General features: G+C 44.5%; 1 protein-coding gene across 1 annotated transcript in view; it reads left to right on the top strand.

Annotated features, from left to right (window-relative positions):
- Positions 1 to 15,794, top strand: part of SNTG2 (syntrophin gamma 2) — a 151,747-nt gene that overhangs the window by 53,936 nt on the left and 82,017 nt on the right. Inside the window, exon 11 of the mRNA XM_065890866.1 lies at positions 3,997 to 4,088. Coding sequence (XP_065746938.1) covers positions 3,997 to 4,088 — 92 coding nt within the window. The remainder of the gene's footprint in view (positions 1 to 3,996; positions 4,089 to 15,794) is intronic.

Below are 15,794 nucleotides of genomic sequence, written 5' to 3'. Positions count from 1 at the left end.
ACAGCATCGTGTAGCCATGGGGGGCGTATGCACGGCTCTGCCTGGACATCTCTCCTGCGGGCACCTCCCCTGACGGTGTGTCCGGGAGGGCACAGGAGGCGGGAGGGGTCTCCTCTGGAGACAGTCAGTGCCGACTTTGATTATTTTGCATAAATTCAGACTCAAACTTTTTATGAAATAGAATTCACATAACATAAAATTCACCATTTTAAGGTGCGTGCTTTGGCAGTTTTTAATTTTTCACTGTGCCGTGCAGCCATCACCACTGTCCCATTCCAGAATATTTCCATCACCCCAGAAAGGCACTTTGTACCAATCATCCCCTCCCCCAGCCCCTGGAAACCACGAATCCACTTTCTGTCCCTGTGGCTTTGCCTGTTCTGATCGCTTCACGTAACGGGTCGCGCAGTGTGTGGCCTTTCGTGTCAGCTTTCTTCACTCGCCATGTTTTCCAGATTCATCCACATGGTACCCCGCGTGCAGGTGTTTCATTCCTTTTTTAAACTGAATAATTTCCATTATTTGGAGAGACCATGTTTTGTTTCTCTCTTCATCAGCCGACGGGCAGGTGGCTTGTTTCCACCTGGGGACCGTTGTGCCGATGCCGGTGTGAGCGTTCATGTACAGGTCTACATGAACGTGTTTTCAGTTCTTCCGGCCACACCCCTGCGAGTGGAGGTGCTGTGTCATACGGCAAGTCTGGGTCGGATTGTTGAGGACCTGCCACACTGCCTCCATGCCTCCATCTCACACCCCACCAACCCTGCACGAGGTCAGTGTAGCTGCTATAGATCACAGCTCATTTTTTTAGGTTAGGTGTTTTTGTAAATACTCATTGAAACTATTTGTGTTGTATTCTTTTCCAGTAGTTGGTGGTTTGTTTTTGTTTTTTTTTTTTTGCAGTACGTGGGCCTCTCACTGTTGTGGCCTCTCCTGTTGCGGAGCACAGGCTCTGGACGCGCAGGCCCAGCGGCCATGGCTCACGGGCCCAGCCGCTCCGCGGCATGTGGGATCCTCCCGGACCGGGGCACGAGCCCGTGTCCCCTGCATCGGCAGGCGGACTCTCAACCACGGCGCCACCAGGGAAGCCCCCAGTATTTGTTTTTTGACACTATTTTTATTATTAATAATTATTGACACTGATTTTTTAAAAATAACGGGTTTAAGTAGTGATAAGCAGAAACAAATATTACAATGTTCAGATTTCTCTTTTGGGATATAGATGAAAAGATGCTCATTCACCAGCAGTAAGTTGATAGAAACCTAGAGCACTCGCTCACTCAGCCTCCCCTCGGGGTTGATTTGGAAGAGTTAGTCCCTCCAGTGAGAGCATCTGGAGAATGAAGGAAATTAGAAATATTTTGATTTCGCTCCCAAGTTACTGATGAGCTAGTTATGGAAATAACACATGTGCCATCAGGAAGGAGCTGCAGTAGAAGATGTAGTAAGAAGTAGGTAGAGGTGCTGGCAGAACAGACTCTGGGTCCAGAAGCAGTTCTGTGCGTGGGGAGCTGGTCTCAGAATGTTTGGAGGGTTAGGAAAACGGGAAGGAAGCTGGGTGGTCAGATGCAGTGAGAACTACCGTTCAAGCAGAGTTAAGTTGTTGTCATGTTCTCAAGCCTTCTTGGAGCTGTTCAGTCCATTTCTCCACCTGCGGGGATGCGGTGTGGAGTGTTTTACAGACGTGTCGGGCCTCACAGACGCTCTGGACACCGGGGTGGGGGTGGGTGCACAGAAGTGCATCCATCGGATTCCACGTCAGCTTCACGTGCTTCTTCCCTTAGGAGTGTGGAAGCGGGAAGCATTGCCTACTTGTTACAACTTGTCCTGCTGCCGGGCCCGCCTCAGTGTTTCTTTCCCCTCCTCAAGCACCCAGGTGACCTGTAACAGGCCCTGGATTTTACTCAGAGGTCAGTAAGGGTCTCCTTTACTGTATTTCCCAGGTGCTTCCGCTTCTCACAGCAGGGAGTTTGCACAGTCAGGGTGCCACGTGTGTCACAGCACCCCAGAGCGAGTGGACGGAAAAGCTGCCCACGCTCATATTCTGGCCAGAAAACATTCGGGTGGGGTCGTGAGGACGTAAAGGAGCACAGCCTCCCTCTTGAAGCTGTTCGCCGACACTGGAGGTGGCCTGGAAGCATCAGTATGAAGACCCATGAGTTTATCTGATTTTGTTGAGAGGTTTAAAGCTCTGGCTGTCCTGTGTGGTGTTTAAAGGGAAATTGGGTTGATGGAGCATCTGCTTGACCTGAACTGTGCCGGCTGCTTTGAAGGTGAGCCCATAAACGCGTTCACGGCTTTTCAAGGAGAAAACTGACATCACTGAAGTAACTTGCACGATACCCCACTAATTTTCCTCATCTGTGAACTGGTGATAATAATAAGTAACAAGCACACCTGAAGCTTGTGTGTCGAAGTAGTAAATATAACAACGTCGCGAGGCTTTCAGTTCTGTCCTCAGCGACACGGATGCTGGTGACATGCATGCTGCAGACCCTCGGACCTGACGGAAAAGATTGGGCAGGACAGGACGAGGAGGGCTGGGGGCGCCTGCTGTGAAACCCTTCAGCTCCGGCCATTTACTGTCATTTGGGAACTTTACCCCAGTAAAGCTTTTTGTCATTTTCCAAGAAAGGGAAGTCTGGATTTTTAATGCAGTGCCTTGGCTTTGATCAGACAAAACCGATTTGCAGGTCAGACTGAGCTTCACCTGCCAGTTTGGAGCCTCTGCTTAATGTGATTTATCCCCTGAGTAGTTGGCTTTTGAAGCCTAACGCTGGCTTTGAAAATTTTCAAGCTAAAAGAAAATGAAGGACCCGTGTATGAGGCTGGCACCCGCTGCGGCCGGGGCACCCCTGACCCTGCACAGCCCATCGGAGTCCTTCCCGTCGCCCATTTTGATAACGGGAGGTGCGGGGTGACTGGCTTCTCCCTGAAATTGCCGACTGAGTCAGGAGGGCAGCGGGTGAACCCGCCCATGGCGGCACCTGGGGCCCGGGGCCGCCGAGTCGGTCTTGCTGGTGCGTCGTGGTCAGGAGGAGGGCTCCCTACTCGGGGAAGGGGCGCGGACCTCCTTCTGCCTGCGGCGCTGGTGCCCGTCTGGGTTCCCACGAGGGGTCCTGGGCACGTGGTCAGGGCCGATGTGCGCTGAGGGCCCGCTGCCCCTCCTGCTGTCCACCTGGAGCGCTGGTCTTTCGGGCGAGGCCTGGGGGCAGCTGGTGTCGCCCCACCTCACCTGGCGCGTCCAGGGCCGCAGTGGAGGGCGGGGCGGGGGCTGAGCGGTGGCAGAAGCGTGGGAACAGGACCCGCCTGGTGCTGGAGCGACAGGACGGAGATCCCTTTCCATCCCTGTACTTTCTGAAAAGAGGACTGTGCTCGGGAAGGGCCCTGACTTGCCCGAGACAGACGCTCGACTTGGACCCTCTGTTCATCCGGGACCCATGTTCCAGGCCCAACGGCGGCTCCCTGCTCCCTCCCCAGTCCAGAGCTGCTTCCTCTTCTCATAAATATCACTTTCCTCAAACTTACCTGATTGGTCCTTCTATTTTTCACTAAAGCAACTTGCGGTGCAAAGATAATCAGAAAATGTCAAACAAATAAATAATGCAAAAATTAACATCGGAAAGTCAAGAGTAAGTGTGGGAAGTTAGCATCGTTATCCTAGTGGTGGGGAGGGCAGGTTCATGGAGCCCCTGGGGCCAGGGGACCGGCTCGGAGAGGCCGCTGTCTCTCAGCACCTGGACCTGGTGTAGCCCCGGCGAGAAGCCGGTTCTGCCCTCCTTCTGCCAGGCGTTTTGTGGGGTGCAGACGGGGGCATCCACATGGTGGGTGGGCGGCGAGGGGCCAGCGCTGGCTGCACAGCCCGTACCAGCAGCTGCTTCCCCCGGGGGCTTGTCTGGGGACCTCCCTAGGTGACCCCCGTAGGTGGACCTGCAGGTAACGCGCTGCAACTCCTCTGGTGGCTCCATCTGCAGTGAGTCTCTGTTTGATTTGCAGGGTCCCCAGGACCGTCTAGCGAGCCCGGCAGCGGGACCTCCTCACCCCTCTTTGACAGCGGTTTGCATCTGAACGGAAACTCCAGCAACACAGTAAGCTCGCTCGTGCACACCTTTGATTTAACCAGAAGCTCCCCTGGCAGATTTAGAAAAGCCCTCGCTGCCCATTTCAGAGGGAGGTTCAAACATGGGTGTAGGATGTGCTTACGTGCGCGTAATTCCCACGTGGACGCCTGGTCTCTCACCGTAGGGTACTTTCAGCTCCTAATTCACAATATCTCGTGAACAGGCCTGAGTACGTAATTTTGAGGTAGAATGTGGAGTCATGGCTCCAATTTTCCTCAGAACCTGACGGTGGGAACTGCCGGGGTTTGTCCTCAGGAAGCTTCCTCCAGACTCACAGGAAAGGGATTCATTCCCAGATTAATGGAATCACCTAGGAAGCGTGATGCTGTGTATTTGCAGTGAGTTTCCGTCATCCTCCAAATCTTCACCTTCCCAAGAAAACCAGGGTTGAGCAGAAAGAGAGGGCTGCAGGTGACCTGGGTTTGGACGGCTGCCCCTCCCCCAGGGAGGGCTGGGTGGGCCCTGAGAAGAGCCAGCGTCCAGGGTGTGGTCTCATCAACCACTGAGCCGTTAGTGGATATGGATTAGACTCCTGTAAGCAGCTTGAAAAAAATGTTTCCTTGGAAATCATATCCGCTCGCACCTTCCGACCACCACCTACCTGACCGGCAGGCGGAGCCAGAGGAAGTGATTCATGTTTGCACAGTCCGTTCTTAAAATACCATTCTTTTCCATTTTTAACCCTTTAATATAGTTCTTGATATTTAAAAATTGCGTTTAGGGTCTACGTGAGTTATGAAACAGAAAAATAAAACAAATGTCCCTGAACTCAAGACTCAAATCGGTACTAGGAACATTGTCCCCAGCTTATACGGCCGCCTGTGTGTCACTCCCATATCCCATTTTCTGGCCTTCCCCAAATAAACAGCATCCTGAATCTCGAGTTTGTCACTGGCTTGATAAAAAAAAAAAAAAAAAAAAAAAAAAAGGTTATCCATATGTATAGATCCCTAAAATATACCATTTCATTTTGAGGCTTATAAAATGTTATTCTGTCATAGCCTTCTGGGATTTACATTTTTACCTGCTATTATGTTTTTGAGATCCGCAGATGTTACGTAGGTCCCTGGCTCTTCTTTGCTTGTTTGTTTTTTTCTGTATTATATTTAATTGTGTGAATATACTGCAGTTTATTTACTGATTATCAGTCATCACTAGACACTTGGCTTTTGTTTCTTGGTTTACTCTAGTCTGCTGTCAACTGAAACCATGCTGCCGTGAACATGCTTATAAATATCCCTTGGCTACAGACCCAGAGCTAGGATTTCTGGGCACAAATGATGCCAGTGTCTGATTTTCAAAACAGCGACAACTTATTTTCCCAGGCGGCTGTCCCAGGTCACCGTCCCAGCAGCAGGAGGCATTGCAGGTGGCCATGGCTTCCCAGGGCTCCATGCTCTGGGTCCATTTTCCCAAGCACAGGGGTATTCGGTGGCTGCTCCCGGGGTGGCTGAGGAGGTCTGCTTGCCTCTCCTGCTTGCAGTTACTTTGCTTTCTCCCCTTCCGTGACGTGCGTCCACTTTCACCCCTTTAACTGGAAAAGCTGTTTGTCTTTTCCTTCCTGATCCCTTGGGAATCTCCATACACACTTGGGATTAATATTTTGTTGAATTTGGGTCTCAAATCTCTGCTCACAATTTACAGCGTGTGTTTCATTATATTTATGCTACCTTTTGATAAATGGAAGTTAATTTCTGTGTAGCCAAGTGTGTCCATTTCTTTCTGGTAGAGGTTGTGGTTTTAGGATCTGGTTCAAGACATCCTTTCTTATCCTAAGCTCATAAAGATGTTTCCTTGTGTCTCTTTTCCCAAATATTTTTAAGCTTTGTTTTTCACTTTAGGTCTCCAAAGCATATGAGGCTTACTTTTGTAAAACATGTGAAAGGCTGGGACCCAGATTCATTTTCCTGGGTAACCGGCTGCTGTAACCCGTGTCCTCGGTCAGTGCGATCACAGCGTGTGTTTCCTGGTCTTGGGTTTATTGCTGAGACCTTGGCTGTATTCTGATTGCAGTATCAATACCAGAACCACACTGCTTAGTTACTCTGTATTTATAATAAATTTTGTCAGTGTAGCCTACGCTGTCTCACAACGTCCTAAGTCTTTGTATTTTTTCCATTCTCTCTCACTTACCTTTTTCTTGTGGACTGTATGTAATCCACGTTGAGTACAAGGAGTGACCACAAAGCTTTAGTCTTTGGAAGACTAGGATCTACCGTATCTCTGGATTGGTGAAGGAAACGGGCTCCGCTCTGCAGTTTGTTTTATCAAAGGAAATGAGTTGGAACCTTCCTCAGACACAGAGGGTTTAGGCAGTTTTCGTTGGCTGCACTTTCAGACATGCTCACATCACTTTCCTTCTCCCAGGACCAGACGTGATGGAGCAAGAGGCAGAGTTTGCCAAGTTCAGAGCAGCTTTACAATCACAGGAGCCCTGGAGGCTGTGTTTCCCCTTCATGACTGTGTGCCCCTGACCCCCAATACATTTGTAACCCCTGCTTGTGGAGTGGGGGGAGCCGATAGAATGCGTTTTCACTCTGTCTGTGATTCCCAGAGCCACTCCCAGTGCTACCTTGTGTATTTGACAACTTCCCTGGGTTCTCATTTGAAACTAAATTATTAACTGCTCCCTCCCCAGATGCTACATCTTCTCCATCTTCCCTACCCTCCATGAGAAGGAGTCTGCTCACGGCTTCACCCCCAGGCCCCACGTTCTCCTCCAGACCCAGGAACGGCTCACACACCTTAAGATTCTAAGTTCATCACTCATACTGCACTTACTGAAAACTTACTGAATATTTATAACAACAAAAAGTCTCATTCCCGTCAGTGTCACTCATCTCAACTGAACGAGTATATTGTCAGGTTCTTCTCTCCCTCCACCCGTTTCCACACTCCTGCACGTCCCGTTCTGGCTCCCTTGTTAGTGGGTTAGTGTTCATGTTTTCCTTCACAGAGGGAACATAGAGGGGTTATTCCTTGATTACCTGGTTGTCCAAAAATGTTTTCCTTTTTCCTGAGAGATAGCTGGTGCTTTCACCTGGTGTGCTTGGAACTTGGGTGCTGACCCGGTCCTTTGAGGGACTTCAGATGCCAATGTCTCTGCTTTACCTGTGGCAGATGCAAGGCTAAATTGTGTCTGACTAGTTTCCCTTTGTTGGAAAACTTTACCAAAAATAAATAAGGAGCTGCAATTAAAAAACAAAGAATTTATGTCAGTAAATAAATGCCTGATTTTTTGAGTTAAGAATTTCAAAAGATTAACTCAAAAGATTAGGGTCATTACAGAGAATTGAATGCTCAAAAGTGTACAGAAACAATATATCAAAACACAAAACAGAAACAAGATTTTACAGAAATTATAAGGAAACAGACACAAAACTTATAAATAGTAGTTGCAAAAGAAAAGCAGATATAATAAGAAAAATAAACGAATGTATTTTAAAATATTAAACAAATAAGCACATAAGTTAAACATTGAATTGAGTCTTCTAAATGGAAGGAGGGATGGTCTCCCAGGCAGAGATAATGAATGAGTGAGTGATATTTAACTGTTTAATTAAAGTATAAGGCACATGCAGGGAAGTATACAACTCTGAAGAAACAGCTCAGTAAATGTTATAGCACCCTGGTCAAAATATAGCACATCACCATAATTTCAAACTACCCTTTCCCTCAAAAAATTACTATTATTTTGACCTCAATTACTATAGATTAATTTTACCTGTATTTGACTTTCATGTGGATGGGGTCGTACTCTTCTGTCTGACCTTGTTGCCAAAAGTCAATCTTAAAATCAACTAGCGAAAGCATAGATCACTTTGAACAATGACAGTTTTATTAACAACACATTTCTCAATAGTGCCAATGGAAGCTAGATAACAGCCCAATAATATTTTCAAAATCATGGAGACAAGAAAAATAACTATTAGTCCACCTTTGTGTTCCTCACAAAACCATCCTTCCAAAACAAGATAAAAATAAAGACTTGTTCATTGGAAGAGAATCTGAAAGAGTATATCACTAACAGAATTTCTAAAGGCCACATGTCAGGAAAATAAAAATGATCCCAGAAGGGAGTTGGAGATTAAAGGAGGGGACTATGTATGTGAATCTAAACAAATGTTCTCTGCAGAAAGTAATAACATCACTTAAGTTAATGTCTAATATCTTAGGTTAAGATAAGAGAGCAAGTACAGAATACTGAAAACAATGTATGTGGTTCAGAGTCAGTGGACTGGATGTAAAGCATTCTAAAGTCCTACTGTTGTTAAGACACTTCACGAATTAATAAAACACCAGTAAAAATAAAACATCCAATGATAAAAAGCAAATCAATAACAAAAAAAATCCTTAACTAAAATGCATTAAGAAAAAAAGAATAGAAAAATAAGATAATGAAAGAGCCAAACTTAAGGAGGTAGATATAAGTACAGACATAGCAGTAATAAAATCAATATACATAGACTGAATTTACTATAGTTAAGAGCCACGGATTTACTTCAGTCTTTAAAATGATTCAAGTCCTGTCAAGCATCTTTTCTGACCACAATGGTATGAAACTAGAAATCAATTACAAGAAGAAAACCGAAAAATCCACAAATATGTGAAGATTAAACAGCATGCTACTGAAAAACCAGTGTATCAAAGTAGAAGTCTCAATATCTTGAGACAAATGAAAATGGAAATACAGCATACCAAAATTTATGGGAAGCAGCCAAAGCAATTCTAAGAGGGATGTTCATAGTGATAAATGCATATGTTAAGAAATAAGAAAGAGCTCTTATAAATAACCTAAAACTATAAATCAAATAACTAGAAAAAGAAGAACAAACTAATCCCAAAGTTAATAGAAGAAAGTAAGTAACAAAGGTCAGAATGGAAATAAGTGCAATAGAGACTAAACAGACAATGGAAAATATCAGTGAAACTAAGAGCTGGTGTTTTTTTGGAAAAGACAAAATAGGCAAAGCTTTAGCTAGACTTAGCAAGAAAAAAAGGCAGCACTCAAATAAATAAAAGTAGAAATGAAAGAAGAGACATTACAACTGATACACAAATACAGAAAATCATAAGAGACTTCTCTGAACAATACTATGCCAACAAATTAGACAACTTAGAAGAAATGGATAAATTCTTAGAATATAAAATCTAAAAAGACTGAATCATGAAGAAATACAAAGTCTGCACAGACCTATTACTAGTAAGGTGATTGAATCAGTAATCAAAAATCTCTCAGCAAACAAAAGTCCAGGACCAGATTGCTTCACTGGTGAAGTCTACCAAACATTTAAAGAAGAATTAATACCAGTCCTTCTGAAACTCTTCCAAAAAATTGAAGAGGAGGGAAGAATTCCAAACATATTTTACAAGGCAAGCAGTACCCTAATACCAAAGCCAGACAAATATGCCACAAAAAGGAAATTACAGGCCAATATCCCTGATAAACATAGATACAAAGATTCTCAACAAAATATTAGGAAACCCAATTCAACAATATATTAAAAGGATCTTATGCTATAATCAAGTGAGACTTATTCTGAGAATGCAAAGATGGTTCAGTATCTCCAAATCAATCAACATGATGTACCACATTAACAAAATAAAGGATTAAATCATACGAGTATCTTAATACAATAGATACAGAAAAATCATTAGACAAAATTCAAAATCTTTTCATGATCAAAAAAAAACACTCAGGGGTACTTCCCTGGTGGCACAGTGGTTAAGAATCCGCCTGCCAATGCAGGGGACGTGGGTTCGAGCCCTGGTCCGGGAAGAACCCACATACTGCGGAACAGCCAAGCCCGTGCGCCACAACTACTGAGCCTGCACTCTAGAGCCCGTGAGCCACAACTACTGAAGCCCACTCTTCTAGAGCCTGTGCTCCGCAACAAGAGAAGCCACAGCAATGAGAAATCTGCACACCACAATGAAGAGTAGCCCCTGCTCGCCGCAACCAGAGAAAGCCTGCACGTAGCAACGAAGACCAAACGCAGCCCCGCCCCAAATTAATTAATTAATTAAAAAACTCAGCAACTTGTGTATAGAGGGAACATACCTCAATATAATAAAGGCCATAAACGACAACTGCACAGCTAACATTGTACTCAATGGTGAAAAGCATAAGGCTTTTCCTCTAAGGTCAGGAACAAGAAAAGGCTGCCCACTCTCACCTCTCCTATTCAATGTAGTGCTAGAAGTCCTAGCCAGAACAATTAGGCAAGAAAAGGAAACGAAAGACATCCAAAGTGGAAAGAAAGAAGTAAAATTGTCTTTATTTGCAGATGACCTGATACTGTATTGAGAAAACCTTAGCGACTCCACTAAAAAACTCTTGAGTACTAATAAAAAAATTCGGTAAATTTGCAGGATGGAAAATCTATTACAAAAATCAGTTGTATCTCTATACACAATAATGAACTATCAGAAAGAGAAACTATGAAAATAATCCAATTTATAATTGCATAAAAAAGAAAAAAATACCTTGGAATAAATTTAACCAAGGACATGAATGATCTGTACCCTGAAAACTTTTAGACATTAATGACGGAAATTGAAGAAGACACAAATAAATGGAAAGATATTCCATGCTCATGGATTGGAAGAATAAACCTATTGTTAAAATGTCCATACTAACCAAAGCAATCTACAGATTCAGTGGGATACCTATCAAAATTCCAATGGCATTTTTTCACAAAAAACACAGTACAAACAATCCTAAAATGTATACACAACTGCAAAAGATCAAAAATACCTAGAACATTCTTGAGAAAGAAACAAAGCTGGAGGCATCACACTTCCTGATTTCATACTAAATTTTGAAGATATAATAATCAAAACAGTATGGTATTGGCATAAAAAAGGCACATAGATCAATGGAACAGAATAGAGAACCATGAAATAAACTCACACCTATATCGGCAATTAATTTATGACAAAGGAGTCAGGAATATATAGCGGGGAAAAGGATAGGCTCATAAATGAAAGGTGTTGGGAAAACTTGATGGCCACATGCAAAAGAATGAAACTAAGCCCCTGTCTTACACCACTGACAGAAATTAACTCAAAATGAATGAAAGACTTGAACATAAGACCTGAAACCATAAAACTCCTAGAAGAAAACATAAATGGTAAGCTCCTTGACATTGGTCTTGGCAATGATTTTTTAAAAAATTTAACCCCCAAAACAAAGGCAACAAAAGCAGAAATAAACAAGTGGGGCTACATCAAACTAAAGAGCCTCTGCACAATAAAGGAAATCATCAACATAATGAAAATGGAGAAAATATGTGCAAATCATGTACCTTATCAGAAGTTAATATCCAAAATATATAGAAAGAATACATACTACTCAATAGCAAAAAGCAAGCGATTTAAATCAAAATTGGGCAGAGGGACTGAATAGATATTTCTCCAGAGAAGGCATACAGATGGTCAATAGGCATATGGAAAGATGCTCAATGTCACTAATGGTCAGGGAAGTGCAAATCAAAGCCACAATGAGATACCACCTCACAGTGTCAGAATGGCTGTCATCAAAATGGCAAGAAGTAACAAGTGTCATCTGGGGGCCTGGGAGCAGATGGCAGTGTCTCCAGGTGGTCTCAGGTTTCTGTAACGTCTGTGATTTCCCTTGCATCACACTTCTAGTCCCATGGGATGGTGTTTGGGCAACTGTCTGTGTTCCAGCTGAGGGCAGTTTTGCTGGGGAAAGATTTACTAGCAGTTCTTAGTGCGTTTGGATTTCCTCTTGTGTATGCCTTACTTTTGTATTCTTTTTCTTAAAGAATCCCCCCTTCACGTTTTATCGTCTTTGGGCTTTATGAAAACTGCATCGGCTCCAGGGTTCAGGGTACTGGTCACGGGGGAGATGGGGGCCAACCGAGCCCACGTGGGAAGGCAGGAGGACGCAGAGGGATGCAGCAGCGATGTTCTAATTTGTGAGTCCCCTGGGAGCTTCAGGGGGCTTCGTTTTAGTTTTATGTTTCATAACTTCCTCTGGGATTTGTGTACATAAGAATATATGTATTACACTCTGTATATATCAAATACCACAAAAATTTTAATGTAGCAGATTGAAGGAGAAAAGCTGCTAGAAAGACATTTAAATAAATAATGTGGAATCATCTTAAAACTTGAGAAGGGTTATTTGGAGGAAGACAGTGAATAGCTACCTTACCTCCAAGGAATTTAGGCAAAAATAGCACAGTTATATACAAACAGTAGGTCTGTTACAGACCACGAATGGGCCAGCGAGGCAGAAGGACTGGTCTCCCAGAAGGTACTGAGTCAGAACTGGTGGCCGGTGTGTAGAGGTTCAGCAAAGTCCGGGCGAAGATGACTCCACTGGTCCTGACCTGGGGGCTCTGCAGAGGGCGTTGCAAAGTGGTCCCCACAAAAGCTGGCCTTGTGGCTGTGTTTTCCGTGGGGATGACTGACAAGTGCAGTGCAGCAGCGTTTCTGGAAAGCGTCTGTCAGCAGGTGCTAACACCGCTGTGGATCCTCACACCTCAGACATAGCAGTTCCACACCCAGAAATGTACGACAAGCCGTGTTTCGGAGCACATTCAATATGTGCTTAAGAAAAAGTGACTTCAATCTGGCTTCTCAATAATGCGGAAATAATTCGTTATATGGGGATAGATTCATGCGATGAGATCTTTCAGTGTTTTAAAATGAATTTTACCAAGATTGTTTAGTGACTGGAAAACACATCATGTTAATTTTCAAAAGTGTATATCGTGAGGAACACGATAATTTACAAAGGCATTGGAAAATAAATGATCTATGCCAGATGCTGAAATGACTATAGAAGGAAAGAATGCGGGTCACCTTAATTTTCCTCCTTATATGTATAGATCTATTTACTAATAATAGTATTAACAACAACAATTTACATAGCAGTTATTACATAGCAGGAATCTTTCTAAATATTACGTATCTGTCATGATTCCCTTTTTTGTATGGGAGAAGGTAAAACTCTGAGGCACAAGAATTTAACTTATTTACCAAGGGGACACAGCTAGTGCCTGCTAGTATAGGAAGGAAACACAGCTAGTACATGCTAGCACATAGGAGGGAAACACAGATCGTGCCTGCTAGTACATAGGAAGGAAACAGCTAGTACATACTCAAGTCAGAATTTGAACTCCATGATCTGGTCCTGGAGCCCTGCTCAAACCTGATGGAACAGCTCAAGTAACTATTTTTGAAATGGATCTGTTTTTCTCCCATTATCAGTTCACGAAATGTTGATTTTTCTCTCTTGTAACTCAGAAGTCATTTTTCTCTCGTATAATTTCTGTGCCATCTTTTTCACGTGAACCAAGTCTGTTCCTAATAATCTTGATACAGGAAACGATGCACCTTTGCTTGCATTGGTGCCTCAGCTCTGCGGGTCATAGGATTCCATTAGGGCATCGTTCCACCTCTGAAGCCCCCCAGTCCTGTTTAATAATATCATGTTTTTCTAAAAATGTACACACTCCTCTTACTTTCATCCTGTGCATCAGCGTTTTATTGACCTGTATCTTAAGTAGATTCTGGTAGCTCTAAATCTTCACTTAGCTTCCAAATTGGCCTGATTTACCACCACTCAGTGAAGAGTTTAAGAACCAGGCCCTACTTTTACTCCATCATTCGTGTTTCATAAGATACTTTTAATCTTATCGTAATAATGATTTCAATTTGAAGAATATAACAGTAACCTGTTGTCAGATACGTTCATTTGCTTTTAAATTACTGTATTGCTGTAATATTTTAAAATTTATATGACTTAAATACTTTAGATACTTGCTGTCTTCACAAAATTAATGAATTAATTTCATTAAGATAACAAGCCAAGCATTTCCACTCAAAATATGTCAAATTCAAATAGAAAAATTATTTACATATTCTTATGGCATGCTGAGACCATATAGTACAGCACAGCTGTTTCATTCCTGAGATATAGGTCTTAAATTTGCTGCAGAAAAATATTTTAGAATGAACCTTCTCTCTCAATGATAATTAATATTTGATGGTTAATTGAGTCTTTAAGAGCTGCCCTTTGGAGAGAAAGCAAAAATTATTTTAGTGAGAAACACACTTGATTAAAAGTTGACAGATATGACACTTCTGTAGAGTATGTGAACATAGTTTGTGCAAAGCTGCCTGTGTTTGCTTAAATTACTTTCCTGAGATGCACTTGTCATTGATCCCCGTAACCTTGGTGACCTGTTGATAGGTCGCCTCCCAAAAAAACCCCAGCACACATGCTGCGCTGGGTTTCCGGTGGCGTCTTGTCCATGCGCACCTGCTCTGTCCAGGGCTTCATGCAGGACAGTCCGACTGTCCAGGAAGGGCCGGGCCCCTGAAAGGTTCAGGGGCAGCTTGACAGGAGGCATTTTCAAAGAAAATTAGAACTGGAAATGCCGTAAAAGCTGAAGTTCTGTTACAAAAATATTTTAGTTCTGGGTCTATTTTAAAAAGAATTGGGGGGACTTCCCTGGTGGTCCAGTGGCTAAGACTGCGCTCCCAATGCAGGGGGCCCAGGTTCGATCCCTGGTCAGGGAACAAGATCCCACAAGCTGCAACTAAGACCCGGTGCAGCCAATTAAATATTTTTTTAAAAAACAGTTATTTCCAAAAAAATAAAATAAAATAAATTAAGAATTGGGCACCTTTGTGTTAAAAAAGAGGAAAATAAACCCAAAATAAGCAGAAGAAAAGAAATTTTAAAAATTAGAGCAGAAATCAGTGAAATTGAAAACAGATCAGTAGAGAAAAATCAACAAAAAAAAAAAAAAAAAAAAAAGAATTGGGAAGAAGAGGATGCCTCTGAAGCCTCCACAGGGGCCCAAGGCACTTGTTTTCCGTTTCCGAGCGAAATTACCACCATCAGGAGGTGGCCGGTGAGAAGCCAACACCGAAAGTGTTCAGGACTGACGCCCAGCAAAGCGTATTAAGGCCGCTTTATCGGGGCCGCGGCCCGGCTGCCCCCGGCCTCACGGCTTCCGTGGGACAGAGCGAGACTGTGCACTTTCTCCTTAGGAGCTTGGTGGTCCCCCCGAAGCTCTTCCCTGATACGAAGTCCCCCCACTTGCTGGGCCCGAGGCGCCTTCGCTCTGCTGCCCCCGCAGCTGTCGCCCTTAGGCCTCTGGTCTCAGTGGGTCATCCGCCAGGCTGTTCCGGACGCCGGGGACACGGCCGGCCTGTCCCAGCGCCCCAGGGCCCAGCTCACGGGAGGAGGGAGCAGGGCCAGTGCTCCCCGGGACCCTCCGTCCCCAGCTCCCCACCGGTGGTCCTCAGGTGATGCCTCTGGCTGTCGGTGTGGACGGCCAGCTTGGGTCCGGCCGTGGCCCGGGTCAGCCGGCCCTCTCTGGGCACCCCAGCATCAGCCGGCGACACCTGCACATCCAGTTGGCGACACTGCAGGCAGCCCAGGCTCCCGGCCCGAGGCCCTGTGGGACAGTCTGCTTGCGAGGGTTCCTCGCTGGAGATTTTCAGTAAGAATCCCTGTGTCCTAATGTGTGAAAGACTGTTTTCCCAGCAGAGCGAGTGACTGGCCGGGGAGATGGATTCGTAGCCCCTGGGACGCTTGGGAAGTACACCCAGTGCCGGCCGCTTGGCCTGCACGGACCCTGGGTTCTGTGTGGCCGGGCAGCTCCCCAGGAAAGGCCAGGATGTGTC

The sequence above is a fragment of the Phocoena phocoena genome, chromosome 14, assembly GCF_963924675.1.
Source record: "Phocoena phocoena chromosome 14, mPhoPho1.1, whole genome shotgun sequence".
In the NCBI taxonomy this organism is placed as follows: Eukaryota; Metazoa; Chordata; class Mammalia; order Artiodactyla; family Phocoenidae; genus Phocoena; species Phocoena phocoena.
Note: the sequence above shows the minus strand (reverse complement) of the source record. Positions and strands in the feature narration are given on the sequence as shown.